General features: G+C 40.5%; 1 protein-coding gene across 2 annotated transcripts in view; it reads left to right on the plus strand.

Moving 5' to 3' along the window:
* Positions 1 to 2,704: 2,704 nt before the first annotated feature.
* Positions 2,705 to 25,621, plus strand: part of AEBP2 (AE binding protein 2) — a 51,853-nt gene continuing 28,936 nt past the window's right edge. For both annotated transcript variants that reach the window (XM_037389093.1, XM_037389095.1), the window contains exons 1-3: positions 2,705 to 3,404; positions 21,864 to 22,071; positions 25,202 to 25,309. In XM_037389093.1, the coding sequence (XP_037244990.1) occupies positions 2,782 to 3,404; positions 21,864 to 22,071; positions 25,202 to 25,309 (939 nt within the window). In that variant the 5' untranslated portion in view covers positions 2,705 to 2,781. The remainder of the gene's footprint in view (positions 3,405 to 21,863; positions 22,072 to 25,201; positions 25,310 to 25,621) is intronic.

Below are 25,621 nucleotides of genomic sequence, written 5' to 3' on the forward strand. Positions count from 1 at the left end.
CTTGCTTTCAGTACACAAACAGCGGGAGCCTTGCCTGCGCACAGGACCTCGAGAAACCCAGAGACTGGAGATAAAAAAAAAAAAAAAAAAAGTACATTGGTGGGCTTGTGAACACACAGTGGAGTGGATTTGGACAATTTACATTAGGGTACATGGAGGTTTTTGAGATAAACTTTTCAGCTTTTCCCCCTTTTCCCTTAAATTCCTAGGTCAGGAGAAAGATGTCTTTTTACCCAAGTCCTTTATACATTGTTGGTTTCTCATGAGTTGACCCCTCTCTGAATCTGTCCCTTGCTAAAGCAGAGAATTCCATAAGGATATAAATGGGTAGAAGAGACAGGAATTACTTCAGCTACTGCCATCTATTTTTTGAAACCTCACGCTTCTTCTTCGGTAAGACTAGTGGCAGCAACACCCACCCGGGAGTGCCACACCTTGCTGAGTGAAGAATGAAGTACAAGGCACATTGTTACCAGGAGAGAAGGGGGAAGGCAGAAGAGGATGTAGAAGCTCAGGGTTTGGTGACTCTTGTGGTGGTTACTAGACGAGCAATACATATATTATACAGCTTAAACAGCATTACAGCTGTCCTTGTCTTTTTTCTTCTCTCTCTTTTTTTTTTTTTTTTTTTAAGCATTCTTGCGATTTCCACTTTATAGCTGAGGCTGTTTTCTAGATATCTGGGGAACTATCATCACTTTTTTGATGTTGTTGGTTTCCAAGGTTCGCTTATACTCCTCTGCAGGTTCCCAGTGTTACTGGTTTGTTTTCAAAGCTTAATCCGATGTCATGTCCCTTTGCTCCAATGTTGTGTTGCTGTTTCAGCACTGTGGCATTCTGTTTTGATGCTGCTGTACCACGGGTTGCTGGTGTTGCTGCTAACAACTGCATTTGTTTATGGGCTGGGAGCCATCTCCAGCTATGCCTATGCAGGTTTTAGAAGCACCCTTTCCAGATTTTAATCCTACGTGGTTAACTTCTGGAATCTAGGATCTCTGTGGCTATGCCAGATATACCTGCTGTAACTTGAATTGGAGATGTTCTTCCTATTGTGCAGAAAGCACAGTGTTTTTCTGGACTGAGTTGTGGTTCAGTGTTTTGTAGTTTGTTTCTAAACTAAACTGCTATTGCTTCACTTTTTTTTTTTTAAATGTGGCAAGCTCTGTAAGAGTTGGGTAAAGACTGACAGATGTATACATGACATATAAAATACATGTGCAATAGCATTTTATTCTTTCAGTTACTCTCTTCATCCCTGCAGTAATTTGTCAAACTACCTGATTTCATCTCTGTGTTCAGATTCTACCCGCCCTCCTGTTCTATGGCAAATCCCCTTCCTATAAACTTTTGCTAATCACTTCCACACAACAATTTATCAAATGCTTTCTTGATGTCCATGTAGAACAAGATTCTTGTCAAAAAGCCTGTAACATTAGGCTGGCATGATTTACTTTTTGTAAACTTTATCCCATTTTACATTAATATTAAAATGACTTTAATTTTCAAAATTTCCCCTGAAGTCTTGTATGTGATTGACATTCTCTTCAGCTGTCTCTCACCTTTCCCCCTATACATATACATAGCAGTGGGGTTTTTTTCAGACTGGACAATTCCCAACTCGATTTACTAAGCCCACGCCTCCAGAACCAAATTTAGCCTCATGAGGAAAAAGAACCCGAACAATTTCCCCACTTTTAGTACGTTAAACGCTTTGGTTTTACTTTCATTTAAATGCCGTAATCTATACTTTGCATTCCCCTTTAGTCACACTGCTTTTCCCTGGTAGCCAACACGCCTCTTTATGGCAAATGGAGGCTTAAGGCCACATTTAGTTTATTCTCTTTGCGCTCTCCCTCCTCACTGCGTAGTGCCACGGCTTTTTCGTTCCTTTTCCTGAGTATCGCTGAGAACCTTTTTCTGTCCCCTTTGTGTCTCCGCTGAAATTGTCTTTTGACAGTTCTCACTGGGTAATGTCACATCGTGCCCTGCACCCTGTAAGGTCTCTTTGCTGAGGTGCCTCGCTTCTCCCTTTCTCCTAAGTTCTATATTCCGTTTCCCCCGTTTTAGTTATTACGAGTCCAGCCAGCTGGGGAGTTCCTACCGACTCGTCGTCGTCGTCGTCCCCCCCTTTTCCTCTCAGGGATACAAATGTCGCTAAGCCTTCCCCAGCGGTGACTCCCGGGCTCTGGCCCCCTCCGGCCCCAGGCTACCCCGCTCCTGACTGAACCCGCCGGGAGGCGCCTGAGGGGCGGCGGGACGCTCGCGCCACCGGGCTTTCTGCCGGGCGGGGCGGGGCGCGGCAGGGGCTGCGACCCCAGCCGGGAGAGCCTCCCTCGCCGTTCCCGGCTCCTCCTCGGGGCTCCCCGCCGCACACGCTTCCCCGGGCGCGGCGAGTGACGATGGCGCGATTCAAGCGAGGCGTTAGGCGCGAGCCAGGGGCCCCGCCGCCCAACCGCCGCCCCGCCCCGCTCGACCGTTAACGCCCCTCCCGCGCACCGCCCCCCTCGGCACCCCGCGCCGGCGGCCGCCCCTCCGCCCTTCCCACATTTTTGTCCTCGGGCGCGTTCCGTAGCGCGTGCGGCGGCGGACCGGGCCCCTCCTCTCTGCGGCTCGCGCCGCCGCGCGATTGTGCGGGTGAGAAGGGCAAGGGGAGGGAGCGCGCGCGGCGGGGGGGGGGGCGCGGCCGCGCGCACGGGCCGCGCGCACGCCCCCGCCGTTGCCGCCGCCGCGCGCGCCCGGCCCCGCTCGGCTCCGCTCCGCTCGCAGCGACTCGCAGGCGCCATGGCGGCCGCTCGCAGCGACATGGCGGAGCCGGAGGGGCTGCTTCCCGGCGAGGCGGCGGCCGCCGAGGAGGAGGAGGCTGGGGCTGGATCCTCGTCGTCGCCTTCGTCCTCGTCGGCGGCGGCCGCGGCGGAGACGGAGTCGCTGCTGCTGCTGAACGGCGAGGCGGAGAGCATGTCGGAGCCGAGCCCGGAGAGCGCCAGCCAGGCCGGGGACGGGGAGGACGAGGACGAGGAGGAGGAGGAAGAGGAGGAGGAGGAGGAGGAGGGCGGCGAGGAGGAGGAGAGCAGCCTGGTAGGGAGCAGCAGCACAAGCAGCGGCTGCTGCAGCGACGAGACCCGCTCGCTGAGCCCCGGCGGCAGCAGCGAGGCCGACGCCAAGGAGGAGTCCAAGGGCCCCCGGGGCAGCCAGGAGGACGGGCTGGGCCGCGGCGGCGGCGGCGGCGGCGGGGGGAGCAGCTCCAGCAGCGTGTCCAGCGGTGGCGACGAGGGCTACGGCACCGGCGGCGGCGGCGGCAGCAGCAGCGGCAGCAGCAGCTGCAGCGCCACGTCGGGGGGCCGGCGGGGCAGCCTGGAGATGTCCTCGGACGGGGAGCCCCTCAGCCGCATGGACTCGGAGGACAGGTCAGTACGTGTCTCGTCCCCCCACCGGCGGCCGCCGCCTGGGCCCTTCCCCGGGGAGCAGGGGGGGTCCCTCGGGCCCGGGGCCGGCGGGCGCCATGTCCGGTCGCCTCCCCGCCTCGCAGCGCCGGGGGGCTCGCCAGCCTGCCCGCCCCGCCGCAGCGGCGAAGGGGCCCCAGTTCCCGTGGCGCCCACCGCCCCTCGCCGCCCTCCCGGCCGCGGGGGCTGTCAGGGCGGCGGCGGGGGTCAGCCACAGGTTTCTCTGGCCAACTTGTGCCGGGCGGGTCGGGGGGCGGCCTGTGGCGGCGCGGCGAGCCCTCCGCCCCCGCCTCGGCTCCGGCGGGCCGCCTCCGACAGCCTGGCCGCTGCTTTTTTTTTTTTTTTGGGGGGGGGGGGGCGCGCCCCCCCTGGCCCGGCACCGGGCTGCGGGGGGGCTGCTGGGGCCTCAGCCATCACCGTTAGGTGCTTTGCGCAGAGCCCCGGAGCGGCCCCCGCTGCGATCTGAGCGCGGGGCGCTGCCCGTTCAGGTGGCGGTACTTGGTTGCCGCTTTCCTCAGAACCTGCAGATTTTTTTTTCAGATGGTGCTTTTGGGCTTCTTTAGGGTTGTGTCTTGCGCTAACGCACAGGCAGGGTGTACCAAAGCTTCGCGATGGGAAATCATCGGTGGATGCGATTTTACCTGCGCCCGCACAAGGGTCTTTGCACTAGAGGCAGAAACCTGGGCGGTAACCTCTTAAAACGTAAGGGGCAAACCCCCCTCCTCTAGTTTACTAAAATAAAAACGAGAGTGACCTTTCCGTATTAGTTGGGCACAGGTAATAAGCATGCACAGTATTAAGCAAGGCTCAGTCATTTGAGGCTCAAAGTCATCTTTGGATGAGTTCTGTAATAGTAAATGGAATAATTATTTTGTAGACTTCTGTATGTTAAGTGTACACTTATTTTAGCTTGATCCTTGTGGAAAAGCACAACCAGATTTTCACCCATGGTTGAATTCTACCTTTCATGGCAGGTTTAGCGTACTAAGTCAAGCATTTCAAAGAACATGGCTCATATAGTAGTTTTCTTGGATGTTGTGTGCAACGGTTTAATTGACAAACTGAAAATAGGATGAAAAATGGATGTAAGAGCTGTCTTGAAATGCTGTAGGTGCCTTGTACTAATTAATCCTTTCAAATAGTTTAAGAAAGTTGTGTTATTTTCTTATTCCAGTTTAGCATAAAAAAGTATCAGACTTCCCTGTTAGAATTAGTTAAGCAGCAATGGTGATTTTGTTTGTATGTTAAATTAGCTTCATTGTTAAGTGTGAAGAATTACGTGGGTTTGATCCAGAAATGTACTTTGAATATATTAGGTTAAGTTCTGTGTAGCTATACAAATACCCATATTTAAGAAGTAGAGCATCACTACGTCTACAGCCTCAAGTGTTAAAAACAAACAACAAAATCCTTGTGAGTCAGTTCCCCCAAATCATGTAATTGGCCTAAAAGTCTTAAGATGAGAGAAAACATTCTTTGGCTGCCATCTGACTTTTGAGACTACTCATAGGAGTCACATTTTCTTTCTTCCAAACTTATGCAAGATGGAAATGGGGAATGGGTGTTGGAGTTTTGTTTTTTCAAAAGCTGAGATTTTACGTGAAGTCTTGTAAGATGGGAGTAGGCTTCTGTTAAAACAACAGGTACATAATGGAGTTTTAAAATAATAGTTTATTGTTTTTCATATATATATATAAAAAAAAATCTAATCCTCATCTTATCTGAGTGTGTGTCAGTTTGTGGGTTGAGGAAGTAACAGAAATAATCTGCAGGGGTTTTTGGAAGTGCAGAGTTGTTTTGCCCTGCCTGTGTGCTCCAGAGCTAGTGTGCCACTTTCTTTCCCTGTCATTGTTCTCATGGTTCTCTTGCTGTACTCTCACACAGTTAAATCTCTGTGTGTACTCATCATTGTGCGTTTTTAATACCATTGATACAGACTCAGTTGCAGAAGAGGGACTCTCTGCATTTAGTGGTTTAAATAAGGGCTGTATCTTGTTTTCGAGCTTAGCAAAGTTTTCAGCTGCCAGGCTGAAAACTTAGGGTGCTGAGAGGGAATTTTGTGCTGTAATTTCAAAGCTGAGTTGGGTAGGAGAAGAGCAGTGCTACCAAGAGTGCCATTTGTTACTCCTGGTGGTTGAGAATTTAATTTTGTGTGCACTCCCTGCACAGCAGCATGGTAGAATGCTTTATTTTTGCTACATGCGGTCTAGCAAGTCACTTGCTTGACCTAGTGATGTGAACGGTTCCTGCTGCTTGGAAGCCAGCCACAACATAATCTTGCGCCTTTAAGATGATCAGACAGACAAGCAGAGTGTTTCAAAAGTAGGGGATGTCCTGAAGAGCTAAATAGTATGTGAGGTGGGATGGTGAAATACCAGGGAAGAGGTGGGAACAGTTTAGACTTCTAGGCAGAAGTACAGGTTTATGATAATAGATTAAAATCCTTACAGATTTAATCATTCATTGATTTGATCACCTCTGTGTTAAAATGTAAGTTCTGTAACTATTAGAGAATTTAAATTCTATCTATTAAGTGGTGTTTTGTATGAAATTGTGCAGTATTTCATGACCTTTGCTGACTACTTGTGTCTCTGAAGTCCGAAGGAACTTGGTGTCTGGTCTGAAAAGTGTGTTGTAGAGTAAGATTACCTGGGGAGGGAAGACAGAAAAGGAAGGAGAGAGACTGAAGTAACATGCTTGAATTTACAGTCCCTGTGTTAAGCAAGAGGAAGCTGGTAGAAGGGTATACTTCGTAAAGATGCTTCTGCTGTAGGCAGGTTTGGTAACATTCAGACCATGCCCCTAGGCTTGGAATTTCTTTTCTTGTTTCCTCTTTAGAAAATTTGAATAAATAAGAGGGTGTGGTGAGAAGGCCTGAGTTCTGTGAGTAATCAAATTCCTGTTTCCATGTATATGATCTTTATCATTCTCTACAATTATCAATGTGTTATCTCTTGATTTTTTGTTTAGTCATACCAAATATAAAATAAACTACAAATAAACTAGCTGAACGGGAAAATCTTGCATATGATCAAAATATAACTACTGTTCAGCAGCTTCTATTACTAACAATTTGAATATATTTGCTAATGGAATAAATAATTTGGGGCATTACAGCAGGAAATCTGTAAGTATCAGTAACAACACAAGAAACAAATACAACGTTGAATATCAATGCCCTGAAACTTAGGGTGTATTTTAACCAGCTATTTCCACATACTTGGACAGGCTTTGCACTTCGTTAAAACATATCTTCCCCACCCATCATGCCCCCCCAAGAAAACCCCAGAAAGCAAGAAGCAAACCCCAAACTGATACCTAGGATAACCAGGTGGCGTTTACAGTTCAGGGGTAATATCTATGACTAGTAGGTGTCTTGTTGATCTGTAATCATTCCAGACTTTCCTAGGAATTGTGCTAAGTTCCCACTATTGTGCTGAAGTTTTTCTGCAACCTTACAGCAAGCTTAGATCAGCTGGTGCAATAATAATAGGCTGCATTCAAGGCTAGTTATCCTCCAGATTTATAGTTAGAACAAAGACTATTATCAGCATGTGAATGCTGGCAGTTTTCATGTGCCTTTCCCTAACTTCAGACATGTGCTGAAAGGATGGCTGTGTTTCCCCAGAGTTCTCTGGAGCAGCTAGTCTTATTACAATGCGGAGAAACATTTGATATGACTTTAAAAGAAAAAATAATAGTTCAGGTAACTATAAAAAGAGTAATTGAGTTCAGCATTGAGCCACAGGTACTGAAACTAGACCTAAGCAGGTGCATGGATTTGGGTGTAAATCAGCTGATCGGAATACAGTGAAGATGCATCTGCAACTTGCTGATTTGTTACTGCTGAACTACAATATTTACTTACAAACACTTAGTGTTAGATTACGGAAATAATTGTTTACTGGAAAGTTTGTTATGGAAGTACATTTAAATCTGAAATAGTTGCATTATCAGATTTTGTTTGACTTTAGAACAGTGGTAGATAATTGCAATTGTAGTAAGATATTTAGAAGAAATATAAGAAGTAAAGCTGTATGAAGGGCTTTTTTGTTCACCCTTGTGAATTTGCCTTGTGTCTTTGTACTCTCATCTAGAAGTTACCCCTGGTCTTTGGTTCTTACATCATCTTTGCCCTTCTTTTTAGCAGTTCATCCTTTGCTACCTCCTCTTACCCACTAGGCAAGAAGCACTGAAAAAATACGTTTTAGCTGGAGATATCAGCTGGTTTGCTGACTGTTATAGAAGTGCTGATTGACTAGCTGGTATGCCAAATGTAACAGGTTGTCATTGGACCTATGTAGTAATCTTTCCCTCAGGCACTGCACTCATTAATGTCCATCTTTTTCACAGAGTGGGCAATTTTCATGTAATTTGTAGGGATTGCTTTTTGCCTTCCCCCCCCCCCCCCAGCCTTTTCACATTTACTGTTACTCACCAACAGAATCAGTTATTAGGAGAGACTGACTCAAGGAATACTCAATAATCCTAATAATACTCAAGGAAAATTTTAGCTATCTTAACCATCTTAGACTTGTAGAATACCTCTAGAAATGTTACTATTCTTGCTATTATTCTGTTTCTGTGTAATAGGTGAGCAGTACTGAAAATGGAAGTTTCAGAAATTTTCAATAATAAACCTTTTTGTGCTTCAGACTGTCAGGTTTGTTCATTTTATTGAGTGGAATGAGGCAGTGTGAAACTAATAGTTTGAAAGATAAGAGGCTTAGATGTGAAAAATCCAGGATCTAGGCTGAGAGTTTTTTTAATGTTGTTTAAAATGAAAGCCTTCTCAATTTTTAATAGGTGTGCTGATTTTAAAATACTAGTTATTTAAAAGTTTAAATATAGTCTTTATCTAGTTTTTAAACTCTTAAAAATGAAAAATTTTCAAGGCTGACTAGGCAATGATGTGAATATGAGTGATGTTTATGAAGGAAGTCAGAATAGTAAATTTGAAATATAATCAGGAAGGCATACGGTACTAATAGGTATACTTGATGTATCCATGTGACCAGATTAAAAAGTGCTTCAGTCCTCTCTTTGCTGCATAGTCTCACTTGTTCCTATCCAGGAAATGAAGAATCATTCATTAGCACTAACAGCAAGGTGGTTAAGCCTTTTTTTTTTTTTTTGAGTGTGTGTAATATTGACGTGTCAAATTGGGCTATATAGAAGATCACCTGAGTTTCCAAAACTCTGTGGGTTTGACTGCATTTATTGTTACTTGCTTTCAAAGTGCAAAATAAACCCCTTGTTTCTGTAGTGGTTATGTCCAGGCCTTTCTGGCACTGAAGAAAATAGCTTCTCATGGGAAGACAAAACAGGACAGATATTTTATACTGTGAGTATCTTTATTGCTAAAGCTGTTGGTTGTTATAATTGAGTGGTTAACATGAGGTCTTTTTGTGAGCTAGATGAAAGAGTCTGGTATAATGAGCTGTTACAGTTATTGTAGTAAGATGTAAATATACTTCATAGAATTTGAGAAAAACATTATCTTATTCAGTTTGAGATAAATGGTATTGCTTTTATGTTGGATTTGTACCTCCACGCAGGTCTATGTACGTTTTGTTTTAAGTTTGTGGTTCATTAAGTCTGTTAACTTCTGAATATGAGGTTTGATTGGTGGGTTGTTTCAAGGAATTTCCTAGGCAGTAGTGGAAAGACCTGTCTTGGTATTTTATTTCATTCCCTCCCTGCCCTTGTCCATTTCTCTTTAAGTTAAACCAAGTGTTATGTATAGCTTGAACATCCATTTGACAGAGATGTGATGTCGTGCATTTCTGAGGCTGGTCACAGATAAAACTGTTCTGTTTTTTTTTCCACTGCTGCAGTGGAAATGTACTATAACCACTCTTACTCAAATCTGCACATCTTTCCAATAGCTTTGATATAGTTACATATTTTTTGAAAATATCTGGATATCACTGTCCAGTTAGAGAATAACAGGGGAATGAGCAGTATGCAGCACTAGCGTGGAAGACAGCAGTATGAAAGTACACCTAGAACCCACTGTGTTGAGGTAGTTGTAGAATAACCTGTTACTGGGTAGGAAAGTAGAGGCATGGCTTAGAAGGGGCGAGATGGAGCATTTGAGATGAGAATAGAGGTTTTGGGCAAAAGGGAGATGTGATATACAGAAAACTTTAGGTATGATGGGGAATGAGATAGGTCTGATATCCTGAAGAAGAACAAAAGCTTAACCCAAAGGAAGTGAAAAATTACTTTCTGCCATAAAGGAGCCAAGCAATTGCAGGGAATCCTTGAAGCAGGTGGGAATCTAATGTCTAGTTAACTCCTTCATGTGAACAGTGAGTTTTATCCACTCTCCCATTTGCTATTCAAAAAACAGTGTCATGACTTGCAGAAAAAGTGGTAGTTTTGATAGATTCTTTGAGGTAGAGATTTCTTTGTTTTGCTATCTGTCTAGCTGGTTCCTTTTTATAGCTTTATATGAATTCTGTCCACAGTTGTTCATACTTAGAATTTGAACATGTTCAAATAAATTTGCTTTAGAAAATGAAATATAAATATTCCATGTTATGCTTGCTATTTATCATTGGTTTTGTGATGTGCCAAGATAGTGTTTACAATTCTCAGATTGCGATTTTGCAAAACTAAAAAAAACAACAAATGATTCCAAGGAAACATTTGAAGCCTCTCACTCAAGATACTGGTGTACTTTTTTTTCCTTTCATTGTGGTAAAATGCACAGGGGAAAAAAAAAAAGACTGGGGATTTCTTTTCTCATATCTAATTCTCTTCTCTATGCTAGAATTTAAAATCTTAATATATTTTGATAAACTTCAGTTGCAAATGTTTAATGGATACTTTCTTTAATAGAGGGTTGCGTAAGGTCTATCCAAAGATACGTGATAGTGATAGAAAAGCAAAAAGTTTATGATCTTCAAAGTCCTGTTACGGTAATGCACTGTAGAAGAGTGCTGTAATTCAATTAGCTTGTGTAGTGTCAGAGGGAGTAAAATGAACCTAAGTTGTTTGAGGTGGGAGACTTGGAAAAGACAAGATTGTTGAAACATATAGTGGTAGTATCATTTAATAAATATACTTTACCTAAATAAGCATATAGCATAAAGAATCTCCACTTATTGTTGATCTCAGTGGTGTTCCATGTATCTTGTACAGATGACTAATTCCCATGTAAAATTGCAGTAAAGTCCTTATTTTGATAATTATATTTTATTGTGCTGTAATCATAACTTAGATTCCAAACACAAAAAATCTTAAAGGTGCAAAGAAAGTATTTTCATTGTATACAGAGTAAACAGAGAAACATAAACATTTTTTTTTTTCCATTTGTAAATGAAAAAGTACTTTTGACATGTATTTAAGTAGACTTCCTTAGGCTAAGTTGCATGCCAAGTTGTAGATTAGACAATTCAGTCCCCAGCAGAACAGGAATCAGACCTTAATTTATGACGTTTCTGTTAGGAATTGACTCAATTAGTGAAGTTTTACTTTGCTGGTTTCTCTGCTTTTGATGCCTGCGTTAATACTTAGAAGTAGCAACTGTTCACTGAGGTATGAGTAGGCAAAGCTGCTACTTTATAGAATGCTATCCTATCTATGTATTTTTATTCTCTGTTAAGTTGAACCTGACGTAACGGTAACTGAAACTGGAGGGTTTTTTTTAGTACTCCTCTGGGAGTTTTGCATCTTTCTTTGGGGGTTTTGTCTTCTGCTTGTTTTGTGTTGTGGGTGTTGGGGAAGGTATCCTGAGGATGGGAGAATGGGATGGTAGTAGTTACAGCAGGTGAAACTTCCTTGACACCATGCCTGAAGGCTATTAACTGTACTGATTAGACAACTTTATATTGACTGGTTCTTGGGATGGCAAGCACAGCTCAAAAAAAAATTAATTCTCGTGGTTCTTTAACGACAAATGTGTTACTCCTGTGCTTCTCTTAGGCTGTGCTAGTAAACATACTATTTTATCAGTAAAGACTGAAAATTATGAACCACTTGTTGCTGTTCCCTAATTTTCCAAGTGGATTATCAACTTGAAGATAATGTGGTTCCCAGAAATGAGTCAGCTTCATTTCTATCTTCAAGGCAGAACCACTTACAGTTTCTTGATTTGTGTAATCCTTTTGCATATGTTGTCTTTGTGCTGTCATATCACAGGGCATGTATGTTTAACCTGCTCTACGCTCACTGCTTTTCTGGTATTTTGTCATTCCAAGTTTCTTTAGTGTTACCTGTTCCTCTGTATGCTACAAATCCGGTGATAACCTGGGTTTGTGTTATGTAAATATTATGAGCCCAAATATTCTAGGGCTGACAATTTAAATAATCAAAGTTAAGTGTTCCAGGAGAGTGGAAACAGCTCTAGAGAGGTGGTGATTCATAACACACTTTTTCAGTCTTGTTTTGTTTCCTGTGCATGTTTGTTATTTTAAGTTCCTTTGATTCCGCTATCTTGAAGAGCTTTACTATCTTCCCCTGGTTGTATATTATCAGTCTGAAGTGTTTGCAGTGTTGCTCCCTTTTCTAGGTATTTATACCTAAGCTAGACATAGCTTTACCCTATAATAAGCTGCTGCTTCAAAAAGAATTTCAAAACAAAATTGTAATGTTATCACTTGCCATGTTGTGTAAAATTCTCTCTCGACTGTTTTATCTTCTACTGTATTGATAGTAGTCATAGAACTATATAGCTATTAAATACATTTTATGGACTTATTTTTAAGATGGATGTGTGAATACTTTTTGACTTTTGTTCACTTTGAGAAGTTTTTGTTAGAATAACTTAATCTGTGTAAAGCATAGATTTGATTTTAAAAAAAGATAAATGCTTAAGTGATTCAGGAGCATAAGAGCTTCCAAGTGAGTAGAATCATGCAATCCTGGAAATCACATCTTTTTCCTTTATCTAGAAGTTGCCTTAATGTTGCTTTTTCTTATTTAAAGGTATCAAGAACCTGAAGGTGCTTCTGGAAAATGCTATACCACCAAACACTACTATTTTCCTTTTTTCTCTCTCTTAACTTATTAGTATTGTATCTCTTACTTGCTAGATTGATTCTCCCTCACTTCCATGAAGTCACTTTGCTGATATGTGCAATTTTTGCCTGTTCTGTTTTTCTGCCCTTGCTTCTGAAGAGCCATGGAGTCAGTTTTGTTGTCCAATATTGGGGGGTCTTTGTGGACAGGAGCAGATGTGAACAGAAGGGACTGCCTTTAAACCACAGTGGCAGGCTTTCACTTTATGTAGTTCTGGCTTATTGTTTTGATCCAGGTATTCTAATTTCTTGTTGCCATGAGAATTCTTTCTCTTTGGCAGCCATTTAGTGTTCTGCAATCTGTTTTTGTTCTGTTCTTGTTTTGATGGTGGTTTATCAGCATACTTTTTTCTTAGTGGCGGTAGGTTTTCCTGAGTTCAGAAACTGGTCATTATCAGTCATTAAACTATTTTGGATACTTTTTGTTTAAATTGTAGGCTAATTGTTTTCTCAGGAAAATAGAAAAAAATCTACAACTTAGAAATACGGGTAGCTGAAGTTATTTTCTGTCTGCTTTGAAGGTTGTCTCTGCGTTACTTGCTTGTTAGATAAAAAGAAACTGTAGGAGCTCTAAAGCATTACGTCATTTCTATGCCACAATCAAACTACATCCATTAAAATAAGAGAAACTGTTTTGTTTGTGAAACGTAACTGTTTGATTTGGGGAATTAAATCAACAAATCATGGAAATTTAGTAGTAGGAGTATATCTGTTACCAATGTAGATGTATCATAAAATACCAAATCCACCAAAACCAGGGAGAGGAACAAAAAAAATCATGAAAATCTTAAACTTTTCCACTCAGTTGCTGGCTTATAGTGGTTGCTCATGCTTTGTGAACTCATTGTTTTTCTTAGGATCTGTTTTAATATCACTTTTAAATTGTCGTGATCATTTGGAGAGCATAAAGCAAATGTTAATTTTAATCTGCTTGGACACCTGTGTGTAGTTGCCTTGAGCACTGCATTTTATTGCATATTGGTACCCTGATACAGATGTTCTGATAGAAACTTCATAAAGGAGTTGGCATTAAAATTTGTTTAATATTCATTGAAGGTCAGCAAAAGTTAAATCTTAGTAGAAAAGCATATGAATGAATTATACCTCTGCTTTCACTTAGGAGCCAACGTAGCAATTTCTGTTGTTAATCAGTTGTAGTGAGTTCAGTTGCGTCATTGAAACTGTCGGGTTTTAACAGCCTTGGTCTGCAGTTCATATTGCTGAATGGAATGTAAAAAAATTAAAAGTTAGTCATCAAATGCTTCTTGGAGAAGACGCAGCAGCTCCCATGTTTGGAAGTGATGGAGATTTTATAAAAAATACAAAATTCCTAAGACAGATAGAGGAGATTCCTATCAATGGTGGGAGCTCAGAGTTGATAATTTGATCAAATGCTCACAAAGCCTGAAAAATTTTTGCTTGACCATTGCTTGCATTAGGAAGTAGTGAGTGTAAATAACTTTGAATCTGGTGGCCTCAAACAACTGTGTTAGGTGGTCTGTTATTTTTGTGGAACTAGTCCATTGGCCAGAGCTGCACACCAGAGTTTTCCACCCTTTGTCTTGGAAAGGAATAGAGTAATGGGAAAACTTGAGAAGTTTTTGTTTTCATGCTGGACTTTTCCTAGTGAAATGTAAAGAATGAGGTGCTGGGGTATGTCCCCAGGCTCCCCCCCCCTTTCTGTTTTCATTCTTCTGTTTGGATTTGGTGTTTGTAATTGAATGATTGTGATTGCTGTTTGTTTTCTTTTAGGATTAGTACCTAGTTGTGATTTAGTCTTCCATGTGGTAAAAGCTTTTGTGTTGGATTCTAGGTTTTAACCCTTGAAACTGCTGTAAGAAATGACTGTCATTCACAGTGTTTCCATATTCTGAGTTTATCTGTGTGTTACAGTTCAATTTTCTTTCTTAAGCTTCCCTCGTGGATTTGGACAATGCCGCTGAAGCTCCACACAATAATGACAGGTTATTTCACTGACTAGTAAAAGCTGAAGAAACTAACAGGGTATTTTTTATTTTTATCCTTCAAATGTTCATCTGCTTCCAGTGAGGTTTGTAGTATTTGGATTCTTGAATGTTAATCATGCTTTTTATCTGTGGATGTGATGCTTTGGCTGGATTATCACTGTGTACTTCAGAAGAAACCGTTTCTGAAGATTTGTCACTTGGATTAGTGTTGTGTGCAGCTTGGTGACTATTCAGTAGTGTTGGTTGTAGTGACCCTGCAGTGTGTGTTCACTGAAATCTCTTGCTTATTTTTAATTTGATGCTTTACAAGATGAGGTTATTTATTACAGGATCTGTCACAGTTGTTTCCCTTGGTGTTAGCTGAAATCATCTGGGTCCTTTGCTTACCTACTGAACATCTGGGGACTGGAAGCTAAGCATTCTCGGTGGAGGTACTGTAACTCTGAAATGAGCTCCTGTTGATCAGGCTGAAGTAGTGCTCATTGACCCTCAAGGGCATGGTATAAGGCCCATCTGTTAGGGCTGAATTTGCCTGAGGGAAGGTTACTTCAGTTAAGGTCTACAGGGAGTATGTTTAGCAGACGTTAAAAGTATAATAGGAAATTGATTGGGCTTTTGTGCATGTGTTCGGTGCCTGGCTCTACTATTACTTCAAGTGGACAGTTGCTAATGGGGGTTCATGGAAAGTAAAAATAAAATTACACTGTTTTTCTTTTGTTGATACTCCTTCTAGACTCCTACTGTCTGTTGTTCTGAAAGATTTAACAAAAAAAGAGAAAGAAAATATTTTGGGCATTTCATTCATTAAATTCAATGGAAGGGATTACTTGTAGTAGTGAGGAAATTGAACTCCTTGGAGAGCCAAGTGTGTGTCAATAATGGTATGTGATACACGGTTTTCTTTTATGCATTCAATAATAGGCTCGTTATATTTTCATTCATATTTAACAGTACACAATAATTAGTGCCCAAATGCGCACATGGTAAAATGTAGTTTCAGATATGTGCATTTTAATTTGGGATCATTTTGGAAATTTTTTTTCCTTATAGAAAATATTCCTGTTTACGTGACTCTGACTATGACTGACTTTTGCTCAGATCCTTAAAGCAAAAAAATAACCCAGGACTTAAAATGATTGAAGAACTTTTTTTATTCTCTATAAAAGTGAAAATGACTTGCAACTTCTTACAAGTTTTTAGCTATTATTTTTTGTTTCAGTTTCAGGATTGTTTTAAAATACACTTTTGACTGGATTTAACCAGCGAGACACACTTGGTTCACATGAACATATAGACTGTGCAGGCACTAACCTTTTAACATGAAAGTGATGCTAAAAAAATCTTAATCATCTTGATTATGAAGAGGTGTTATTTCTAGCTACAGGTAAAGTAGGTACAGGTGAAAATAAGACCTGAAAGAAGTGCCTTTGAGGTAATGATTTCTCTATTTAAGCTTGCATTACTGTTGTTGCTTAATGAACACACTTTAAATGTCAATTTCATTCCAAAGCTGTTGATCTCTTGGTAGAGGGAAAAAATGGAGGAGGAGGGAGAGAGATCTGACTTTTGAGAAGATTCTGTGTCTTTACTTCTACCTTTCTGCATTTGGAAGGCCCTGTTTGCCAGTGCTTGCAGACTTGGTAAAATAAGGTGTGGGTTTAGTAAGGTATTTTAGAAGGGCATTCAGTTCTTGCCTCTAGAGCTGTGATTTTTACTTCAAGTTGATTCTGATGCTTAGATTAGGATGGAAATAGTGATAACATGAGCTCCATGACTATGTTGTGCTTGCTGTAACAGTTTTAAATTTTGGTAATTAGTCAGTCTTTTGAATGGTGCTTCTTAAAAACAGCTATTGTGTATGCAAGCTCTCTCCAGCAGTGACTGTTTTTGATGCTCTATTGTTTGGGATGACCCCTGAGTTGAACTCTCCTGAAACTCAAATGTCTAATGTTCTTCATCAGGCTATGGTCTATAGATCCATTACAATGGAGCTGGAGCCTGCTTACAGCTTGGGAGCAAACCCAGACCTGTCTGTCACTAGCAATAGGGGAATGCCACAAGCGCTTAAGTTCTCTGCTCGTGTCATTCTGCTTTGATAGTGGCAGTCAGGACTTAAACAGATCTCCCAGCTGGGGAAAAAGGGCTTAGAAAAAGCCAGAAAAACTTGCTTTAACTTACTTGGCTAAATATTTGTTTCGATCTCTTTGTTTTATTACCAGTAGTTTGTCAGAATATCTGTATCTTCCTTACTTTGTTTTGGTTTCTCCTCTTTAATACACGTTACTTTCCTACTTAGAGGCTTTCTGGATTCCAGATGAGAAAGCAGAAAGATGTATTTTCCATTACTACCTTCCCTTTGTTAAGGAACTTTTTCACTGTCTTGGATTATCCCAAGCAGATATAAAGTCAGATTGGGTTGAAAAGACCCATTCACAGATTGAAAGATATACAGATGCTATTTTGGTCACCTAGCCTGTTTTGGGCTTCCACTATTTTGGTCAGGAAAAGACTCAAGTGGACTAGGTAAGATGGTGGAGTGTGTGCACACATCTTGCCCACTTGTGTGTTCTGCCCTCGCACCCTTTCTGAAATCCCAAGAAACAAGTAAGTGGATGAACTAGCAGGTCTAACGAAAACAGTGTTGCAGTTAAGTCTTCGCAGACTTAGCAGCAGCCACAACTCTGACTATAAAGCTTACTATCATCTTTCTGCTTTATCTTGAAATGGCAAGTTGAGGGCAAGAGACCTCCCAAGTTGGTTTCTTCTCTGAGGCTATATATATACTACAAACTTTTCCCTGAAAAGCTTCTTCAGATTTTCTCAGTATGGGGAAGAAAACATACACAAGCTTGAGCCGTACAAGGCACTACTACAGAGAAGAAAGATGTTGCTGGTCTTTCACAGATCCTTTTCACAGCCTTTACCTCTTTCCTGGGTCACGCAGAACTCACTAAGTGAGAAAGATGCAAACTAATTCTAGGTTCTCAGTACTGTGAGGTGCCTGATCACCTTAAATAATGTTGGTTCGAGAGGTGCAGAAGAGAAAGTAAAAAAAAAAAAATAAAAATTTACGTTTTTGTTTAATGGGTTAATTTTTAGAGGAGTGTGTCAGGGCAGCAGGTTTCTTGCATTTTGGTGGAGCCTATCAAGAGAACCATCAGAAAACTGTGATCTCTTGTGTGACTCCTGGCCATTTTGTTTTATGAGCTGTTTAGTTTCTGTAGTAAGTCCTGTTACAGCAATATTTGTCTGTACTACTTAATGACTTACACAACATTCTTCAAACTAGAAGAAAGGCAGGCATTCCCTCTTAAATAAAATTCTGATCTGTTATCATTCAACTGGATTTTAGTTACTTTTTTTCCTTCATTTTTAGACTATGTTCAAACTCAGTTTAGAATAAATTCTGTATGCTTCTATGTGATTTAAGTGCTATGGGCAATCTTTTTTTATTCCAGTTCCTCTGATACTAGATTTTGGTATAGTGTACGCAACTCTGATCTGTTAGCCCTTAGCAAACACTTAGGCTGTTAGAACCAAACCAAGCAAACATTTAAACTATTATAACTAAATCAGCTTTTGAAGTGTTATTGGTTTCTTTTGTCACTAATAACCCTACTGATCAGAGTATCTTCTGCTGGATCACTATTATTAGTTGACTTTTATATATTTTTCTTCTACAGGTAGGATAGCGCACATATATATATATATATATTCATAATGCCTAAGTATTTGTATTCTTTAGGCTGTAGAATTAGAGACCTGTGATTTTGTATGGTGAGGTGGTCAAGGTCTGTTGAATTGCATTTGCAATATGAAATAGACTCTTAGGCTACAAGTTCATCGGTTTGAGGGTTTTTTTATCTCTGCTTAGAGAAATTAACCAGATAGCATGTCTGTGACCCAGAGAAACCACACACACCTGCTCGTGTCCTTCTCCCCACTCTCCTTCCCCCAGATTCCTTCACAGAAATCGTTCTGGGTTATGTTTTCTCATTACTTTCCTGCATAAGACCAGGCTGTAAAACCAGGGAACCCTTGAAAGAACTGTGCAAAATACCACTTCATAGTCTGTCCTTGAGGTCACCAGCACCATGCATACTTCTGAGCCTGAAGTTTGCATATGCGTATTTGTGGGGGTTTTGAGAATGGTACTAATACTGGTAAATAGCTTTGGAAGTCTGAGCTCCTGGTTAAAGTATTTGCAAAGTACTGTACTTCAGCACCTTTCAGCTGTGAGAAAGTTAGGGTTATGTATCCACGTGAAATGATCTGAGGCAGCTGTTGCAGGAGTGCTGTATCTGCAGTGCTTTGCCATCCTTGGTTAAGCAGCTTCCTGTTGGAACCACTGATCTGTGTAACATTACTGTATGCAACAGAAGTGGTCAGGCTGTATGCCATTTTGCACACATTCAGACCTACTTCTAAGTACTGATTCTGAGAAAACTGTAGTTGGATAACTCAGATTCAGTTGGGGGGTAACATATAATTACTCGGTTTTTCCTGTCCTGTTGGTAAACTTTGCTTTCATAACACAGTTCTACAGATTTTGCTTTTGGGGATAATTTTTGGCTTAGGCATCAGCTGAAGAAGGAGGGATGTTAGTCCTAGTTGGATCTATTGTGGGCCTGGCATGGTGCAAAAATTGGGTTGCTTGCAACATATTTTGGATTTAAAAGCTTCTGACAATTTCTTGGAGGGATCTGAAATTACTATTACCAGTAGCTGTAGTTAGTGGCTGTTAATGTGGTTGGGACTGGTAGCTACAGCTCAATGCTAGTTGCGTATTATTTTTTTAAAAAGTTCTGGTGAATATAAAAGCAGCTCTTTGGGAAAGGCAGCAATATGGAAGATTCAAAACTATCTAGCCCTCTGTTGCCCACCTTTTTTGTATTTGCTAGTTGCAGATTGTGAGATTGTATGTCATGAAAGTAATCAAGACTGCTTAGGGGGAAGGAGGAGGTGGGGAGGAATCATGGCAAGCTGTGTTTATTCAGGGTATAGAAAAGGCAAGAAAATCAAAATAGTGGGCACATGGAAAAATGCTGTGTAGCAGCAAAGAGCCTGTATGGCTTTCATGCATAGAAGTCATGATTTGTGAATTGTTAGATCTTTTTTGAAATTGGGCAGGAGAATTAAAAAAGGCATGTGGTATTTGTATAGCATTTAGGAAGTATGTATTTTATATAATTTTTTTAAAGCAAAAGAACTCTTGAAAAGGTCTCTAAAACTTTCTTTTTAACTTGGAAAGCAAAAGTATAAGAATAGTTGGTCAGTTTCAGTAATAGGAGGAGGATAATGGGTTGGAAGAAGACTTTGAAGGGGTCTGTGCTTGGGACATGGTAGTGAGCATTCTCATAAATGTTACCTTGCTGGTATCTCTCAGGTCATAGTTTGTCTATGAAACCAAATTACTCCAGGTAGTTAAAACTGAAGCTTAACTATAGAAAGCATTGCTATCAGGAATCTGTTATTCTAAGGCAAGACACTTTTTATTGATAAATGCAGTAGAATCCACGTGGTGGGTAGGTGAGGAGGATATCTAACCAAGACAAATCATCTATGATATTTTCAAGATCTATCACAGGAAAAAAACTGCTAGCACAGTAATGATTTGAAAAAAGATACAGATAATGTAAGAAATTGTTAGTAAAGGCTTTTGGAGCAAAACCCCAAACAAGCTAATAATATTATCAAAATTTGAATAATGATGTATTTTTTGTTTCATCCATCACAGAATGTGCAATAGAACAATGAGGGATATGTATATGGTGATAGTAAAAAATACGGAACAGTATCTATACCTTTAAAAACAGAATGCTTTAGCATAGAAATTGTGTGCAAGTGGTGGGGGATAAGAGGGGTATGATAAAAGTAAATAATATGTAGAACTGAATGGGAAATTAATATTTTTTCTTTAATGTCATCAGATGATTTTTTTTCCCTTGCACTTTGCTTAGAAGAATATGTAGAGACCTGCGTAAAAATTACTGCTGCATATTGGGCTGTATTAGCTAAAGCTTGTCTATACAGTCAACAGAAATCATTGTTCATCTCTACTTGGTGCCTTTAAGACTGTCTGGATTACTGTGACTAGTTTGGAACTCATCCCAGATGCTCACATACTGGAGAGGATGCGGTGGAGGGTTTCTAGGATGGTTAGAAGGCTGAAGCGAATACTATACATGGAGAGGCTGAGAGATTGGGTTTCTTCACTGTTAGGATAAGAGGGGCAGGGTTATTGCTGTTTCCAGTGACCTGATAGGGAGGCTTGGCAGAAGGGGAGCCAGAGTCATCTCAACCAGCTGCTGAGGATGAGAGACGACAGATGAAATTGCAACACTGGAAATTCTGATGAGATGTTGGGAAATTTCCTCCCTCCCCCACAATGAGATTAATCAGACATTGGGGAGATTGTTCAGAAAGGTAGCAGAAATTCCAGGCTTTGAAAACACCCTTTAACAACTCAGCTGGTCAAGACCACAAGCAATCTGAGTTCACTTGCTCCTGTTTGAGCAGGAGATTTTCACCACCTGGTCTTTTGAGGTCCTTCCAAAGATGAGTTGTTCTGTAATGCTGTGGCTTTGTGGAAGGCAAAAACATAAAGGTCCTAAAAGGCAGTGAACAGGTTCACAAGTTAAAAGTTTATCAGTAGCTATTTAAAGTTTTCCCAGGTAGAACATCCATGTGTCTCCATATTTTGGCTTATGTATGGAAAGAGCACACTCTGCAATTTTGTTCCGGGTCAGTTTGATACTTGGGTTTGTACCTGCCAAGATGCAGAGCAGAACGGCTGATGAAAATGACCCCTGCTGGCCGGGTATTCCCACTGTGGTGTCTGGCTTCTCTGGAAAGTTTTAAAACAACAGAACGAAAAGCATTAGCTTAGAAAAAGCATGTAGTGGGCACCATCCATGTGTCCAAGTGTACCTTTTAAGCCTTCTGTAAAACCTCAGTGCTGTATTCTTTTTTAAGGATCTAGTGTTAGCAGTGAATGCTGAGCTAAATACATCTCCAGTTTGACCTGCCTTTTTTTTTTTCCTTTTTCTTTTTTTTTTTTTTTCCCCCTTTTCTTCCCTCCTGGGAAATAAAAATAATGAATGGCTGTTTAATGTAGCTTAACAATGACTTTGGTAATCACATGAGAGTTAATTTTCTGACAAATCAGTGAATGGGAGAATCTTCCATCCCTCCCTTTTGTGCCAGTGTCCAGAAGAAGATATAGGGTCGAGTAATAGTAGCTATTTTCTGGCTATATATTTATTATAGTTAAAGTGATGAACCACAATAAATTGTAAGTTTGTGTAAGATTTTCTTTTCAATCTATCTAAATATATCTGAAACAAAACCCCAAAGAGCTATGATTCTTATTTGTTCTGTTAACATGCAACAACTACAAACTTTCTCTCTCTCTCTCCCCACCACCCTAGCATAAGCAGCACTATTATGGATGTAGACAGCACAATTTCCAGTGGGCGTTCAACTCCAGTTATGATGAATGGACAAGGAGTTCCTGCCTCCTCTGCAAAAAGCATTGCTTATAACTGTTGTTGGGACCACTGCCATGCTTGCTTCAGCTCCAGCCCGGATTTGGCAGATCACATTCGCTCCATACATGTGGATGGTCAACGAGGAGGGGTTGGTGTTAATTTTTGTTTTCTCCCTCTTTATTAGTTGCTAGTATTTTACTCTGATGACAGTAGCAAATTTTATGTTTTAAAGTATCAGTTCTGTAGCTAGTGGCAACTAAGTTTGGGCCTTCAGCCTGCCAGTATTAGGCATTCAGCTGTTGTCTTTTCATAGTTCACTTCATTTGGTATTCTGTGTTTTTAATTGAATGTCTCTCCTGAAGAATGTAGTAAGTTCTTTTTAATAAACAATTTGAGGCTAGATATGCTAACTTGTCAACATCCTGAAGCTGTTGGTATATCTTGAAGTGCTTATACTTGGAATTAATTTTCCTTAAATTGTTAGTGTACGTGTTACTGCAGGTGAACTCAGGTGAAGTTGTATCTTGATTATTTTTATGAATGGAGTCTCAATAGAGGTAAAACATCTATAGAACGTATAATAGGGAAGATGTAAGACTTGTTGATTTGAGAGTGCGAACTCTTACCAGAGCAGCTCTGTCTGTAGTACTGATGGCAAGTATACCTTCAATATAATTGCGTCTAGTATTTTTTTAATTGAGGTGCATATATAATCATGTATATTTAAGTCTAAACCCTGGTCAAACGATGCAGTTTCCATTGGTCTCACAATTTTAATGTTTCAACCATCCTCCAGTAGAGTTATTTCAACACTGTACTTTTAACTACCTTCCCCTCCTGAACCTCCAAAATCACCTTTGATGCCTGCAATACGTTGTGTAGACTATCTCCACATAAAACAGAAGCAATCTGCCCGGTTTCAACACTGTTATATCGCAGCTCTTGGAGAGCTAATACCAAAATTTAACATATAATGCTCATTATCTTATGACTTTATGTCCTGTCCCTTCTCCAGAAGTAATATCTTAGGACATTACACTTTTTATCTTGAGTAAGAGACTTGAATAAAACACTAATTTGCATGACTTTATTATGTAATTGTGTCACTGAGGCAGCTGTAACTGGTTGTATTTAGCTAAGGTTTTTTGGTATGGTTGGACTTTCGGCTTCATGTTTGGCTTTCTAGTTCAGGCTCTAAGCAGAATCATCCATCTAGTGAGCTGGCTTTTTAGCCACCTATAAGATAGTTTCTGTAGTTCTGTTTGTAGGTTTATAGAAGTATTACATGAATCCTGGATGAAACAATGAAGTGGATGAGGTGTACTGGTATCTTGTGGGCTTTCCCATAACTGCACCTCTGGGGATCTTTGTTACCCATCCATGACCCCTTTTCAATTCTTAAAAAGGGACTAGAAGATTTTTCAGGGTGGTTGGGTTGTGTGTGGGGTTTTTTTTGTCTTTTTTAAAAAATTCTGTTCACTTACATTCCACGTAACATGATTTGTGGATATTATTATGTAGAAAATGTCAGACTGTTTGTCTTTCTGAAGGAGGAGGTTGTTGGAAGCACCTGGTGTCTAGTAACTGTTGCATTCAGTTCACACTTTTTATCCCCCTACTGGAGCTAGTTTACTTTGAAAAATTCTCCAACTTGATGCTATGGAAGGGGACTGATCCTGGCTGGTTTGTTTCAAGGATTTGTCTGCCACCTGCTGGTGAGGTGTTTAAGTGGTGTTAGAAGTTGTATTCTTATTTGATTTGATTTTTCAGATATTACTTACATACAATGGCTATAAATTTGAAGAAAAGGGGGGGGTTGTAGTAACTGCTTATTGAAAACTTAAAAGCAATGTGATAAGCGTCTTTGTATGGTAAAATGTATATATTTAAGCTAATACTGAGATAACAGCTTCAAACTAATCCAGACAGATCCATGAAGAGCCCACAAAACTTTTTGACAAAATAGTTTTACATACCGGACTTTTTTTTTTTTTCACAAAAATACCGGATTCAGCCTTTTTACAAGGTTCACAAAAAGCCCTGCCTGAACTTCTGGCAAGTTGTAAAACCAGGGTCTTGGTTTTTGGAGGGATTGCATTTCCATGACCTGTAACTTCATAATGACACTCCTTTGAGTGCCCTGCAGTTGCTGATGGAAATATTTGAACAGTTACAGAGCTGTTGCAGAGCCAGGAATCTCAGAAATGCCAATTCTGTGGCTTCAGGGGGATCTCAAAACTGAGGAGTGGCAGACACCAAAGGTTTAGGGGGTAGGGCCTTCATGTGTCGGTAGGTCTGGATCACTCGTACAGACATGCAGGGTTTTCAGCTTTGTATTAGTAAGCTGGGTTATACATATTGTACAGCAAGTACATAGCACTCCTGTGGCTGCTCTTTTGTTTTGAAAAAAATCAATCTTTTGAAGATTGAGTTTTATAATCTCCCAAAGAGAATTAATTTCCATTTAGTTTCTTGAAGTTCTGAAAACCTGTATGGTGGTCAGTGCTACTCCCTGATACTGTGTTTTGTTGCCACAAATAAGACCTATACCTCACTTCACACAGACCTGTTGAGGAAATTCTAATGAAAGGCAAGTTCATTGAGCTTTTTTATTCTCTCAGTTATAGATAGACGTGAGAGGAAAGACAAAAGAGTAGGTTCTACTCTTAATGCACTATTGTGCATGTGACTGATCTGTGCACTAGAATCACAGAACACCCATAGATTTATTTTTTTTTTTAATCCCATGAGAAAGTGTAACTTTCTTCATCAGGAATTGAGTATAAGGCCCTAATTAGAGATACCCAGTATTCCATAATACAAAACTCTGGTATGTAAACAATTGTATTGTAATTAAGAGTTTTCAGCTTCTCATGCTCAAAGGATGAAGTTATTAATTGCTTATGACAGTAAATTATTTTATTTCTGTATCTGCTACCCAGAAAATGTGAATTTTTCATTTAAAAATGACCTGTCTCAGTGTCTGGTGGATACAGCTATTGAGTGCAGATGCAAACTCTTTACAGTGGATGCTGTGGCTCTTGATTGTGTGTATCTGCAGGAACGTCTGTGTTTTGATATTTTTTTCCAGTGACCTCCTTTTTTTGAATTCTTGTGATTGTAATTATTTTTATCTTGGTGAGATATGAGAAGTAGTTGCAAAATTGTTCACAATTCTTTGAAGTAATTTGTTTTGTGAAAACAGGCTTCTTTGCTAATGTGGTTTTCTTTGTGTTTTCTTTGACGTGTGTAAACTTACCACATTTTTACTCTATTAGGTGTTTGTTTGCTTGTGGAAAGGTTGCAAAGTATATAATACACCTTCAACAAGTCAAAGTTGGTTGCAGAGGCACATGCTGACACACAGTGGGGACAAACCTTTCAAGGTAAGGTCCATTGTAAGATACATAATTTTTTATTTTAAGAGCGATCCTATTTATTTTTCCTGATTCAATATATTAATTAAAAATGGCATCACAGCAGGATTTCTTAAAAAGTATCCAGCGAGCTGAGCTTTCATCTTTGCAGTAGTAGTGCCCAAAGGTCCTGTTCTGTTATGAAGACAGGTGAAGATCCTACTATTGCTTTCTCTGTCCCTGTTTCTTTTAGCCTATAAATGGTAGGAGAGTGTAAAACTAAATACTACTGAACTTCCATTTTTTTGCTTATTTTCCAGTTGAGCTGCTTACACTGTAACA

This window comes from Falco rusticolus, chromosome 5, assembly GCF_015220075.1.
Source record: "Falco rusticolus isolate bFalRus1 chromosome 5, bFalRus1.pri, whole genome shotgun sequence".
In the NCBI taxonomy this organism is placed as follows: Eukaryota; Metazoa; Chordata; class Aves; order Falconiformes; family Falconidae; genus Falco; species Falco rusticolus.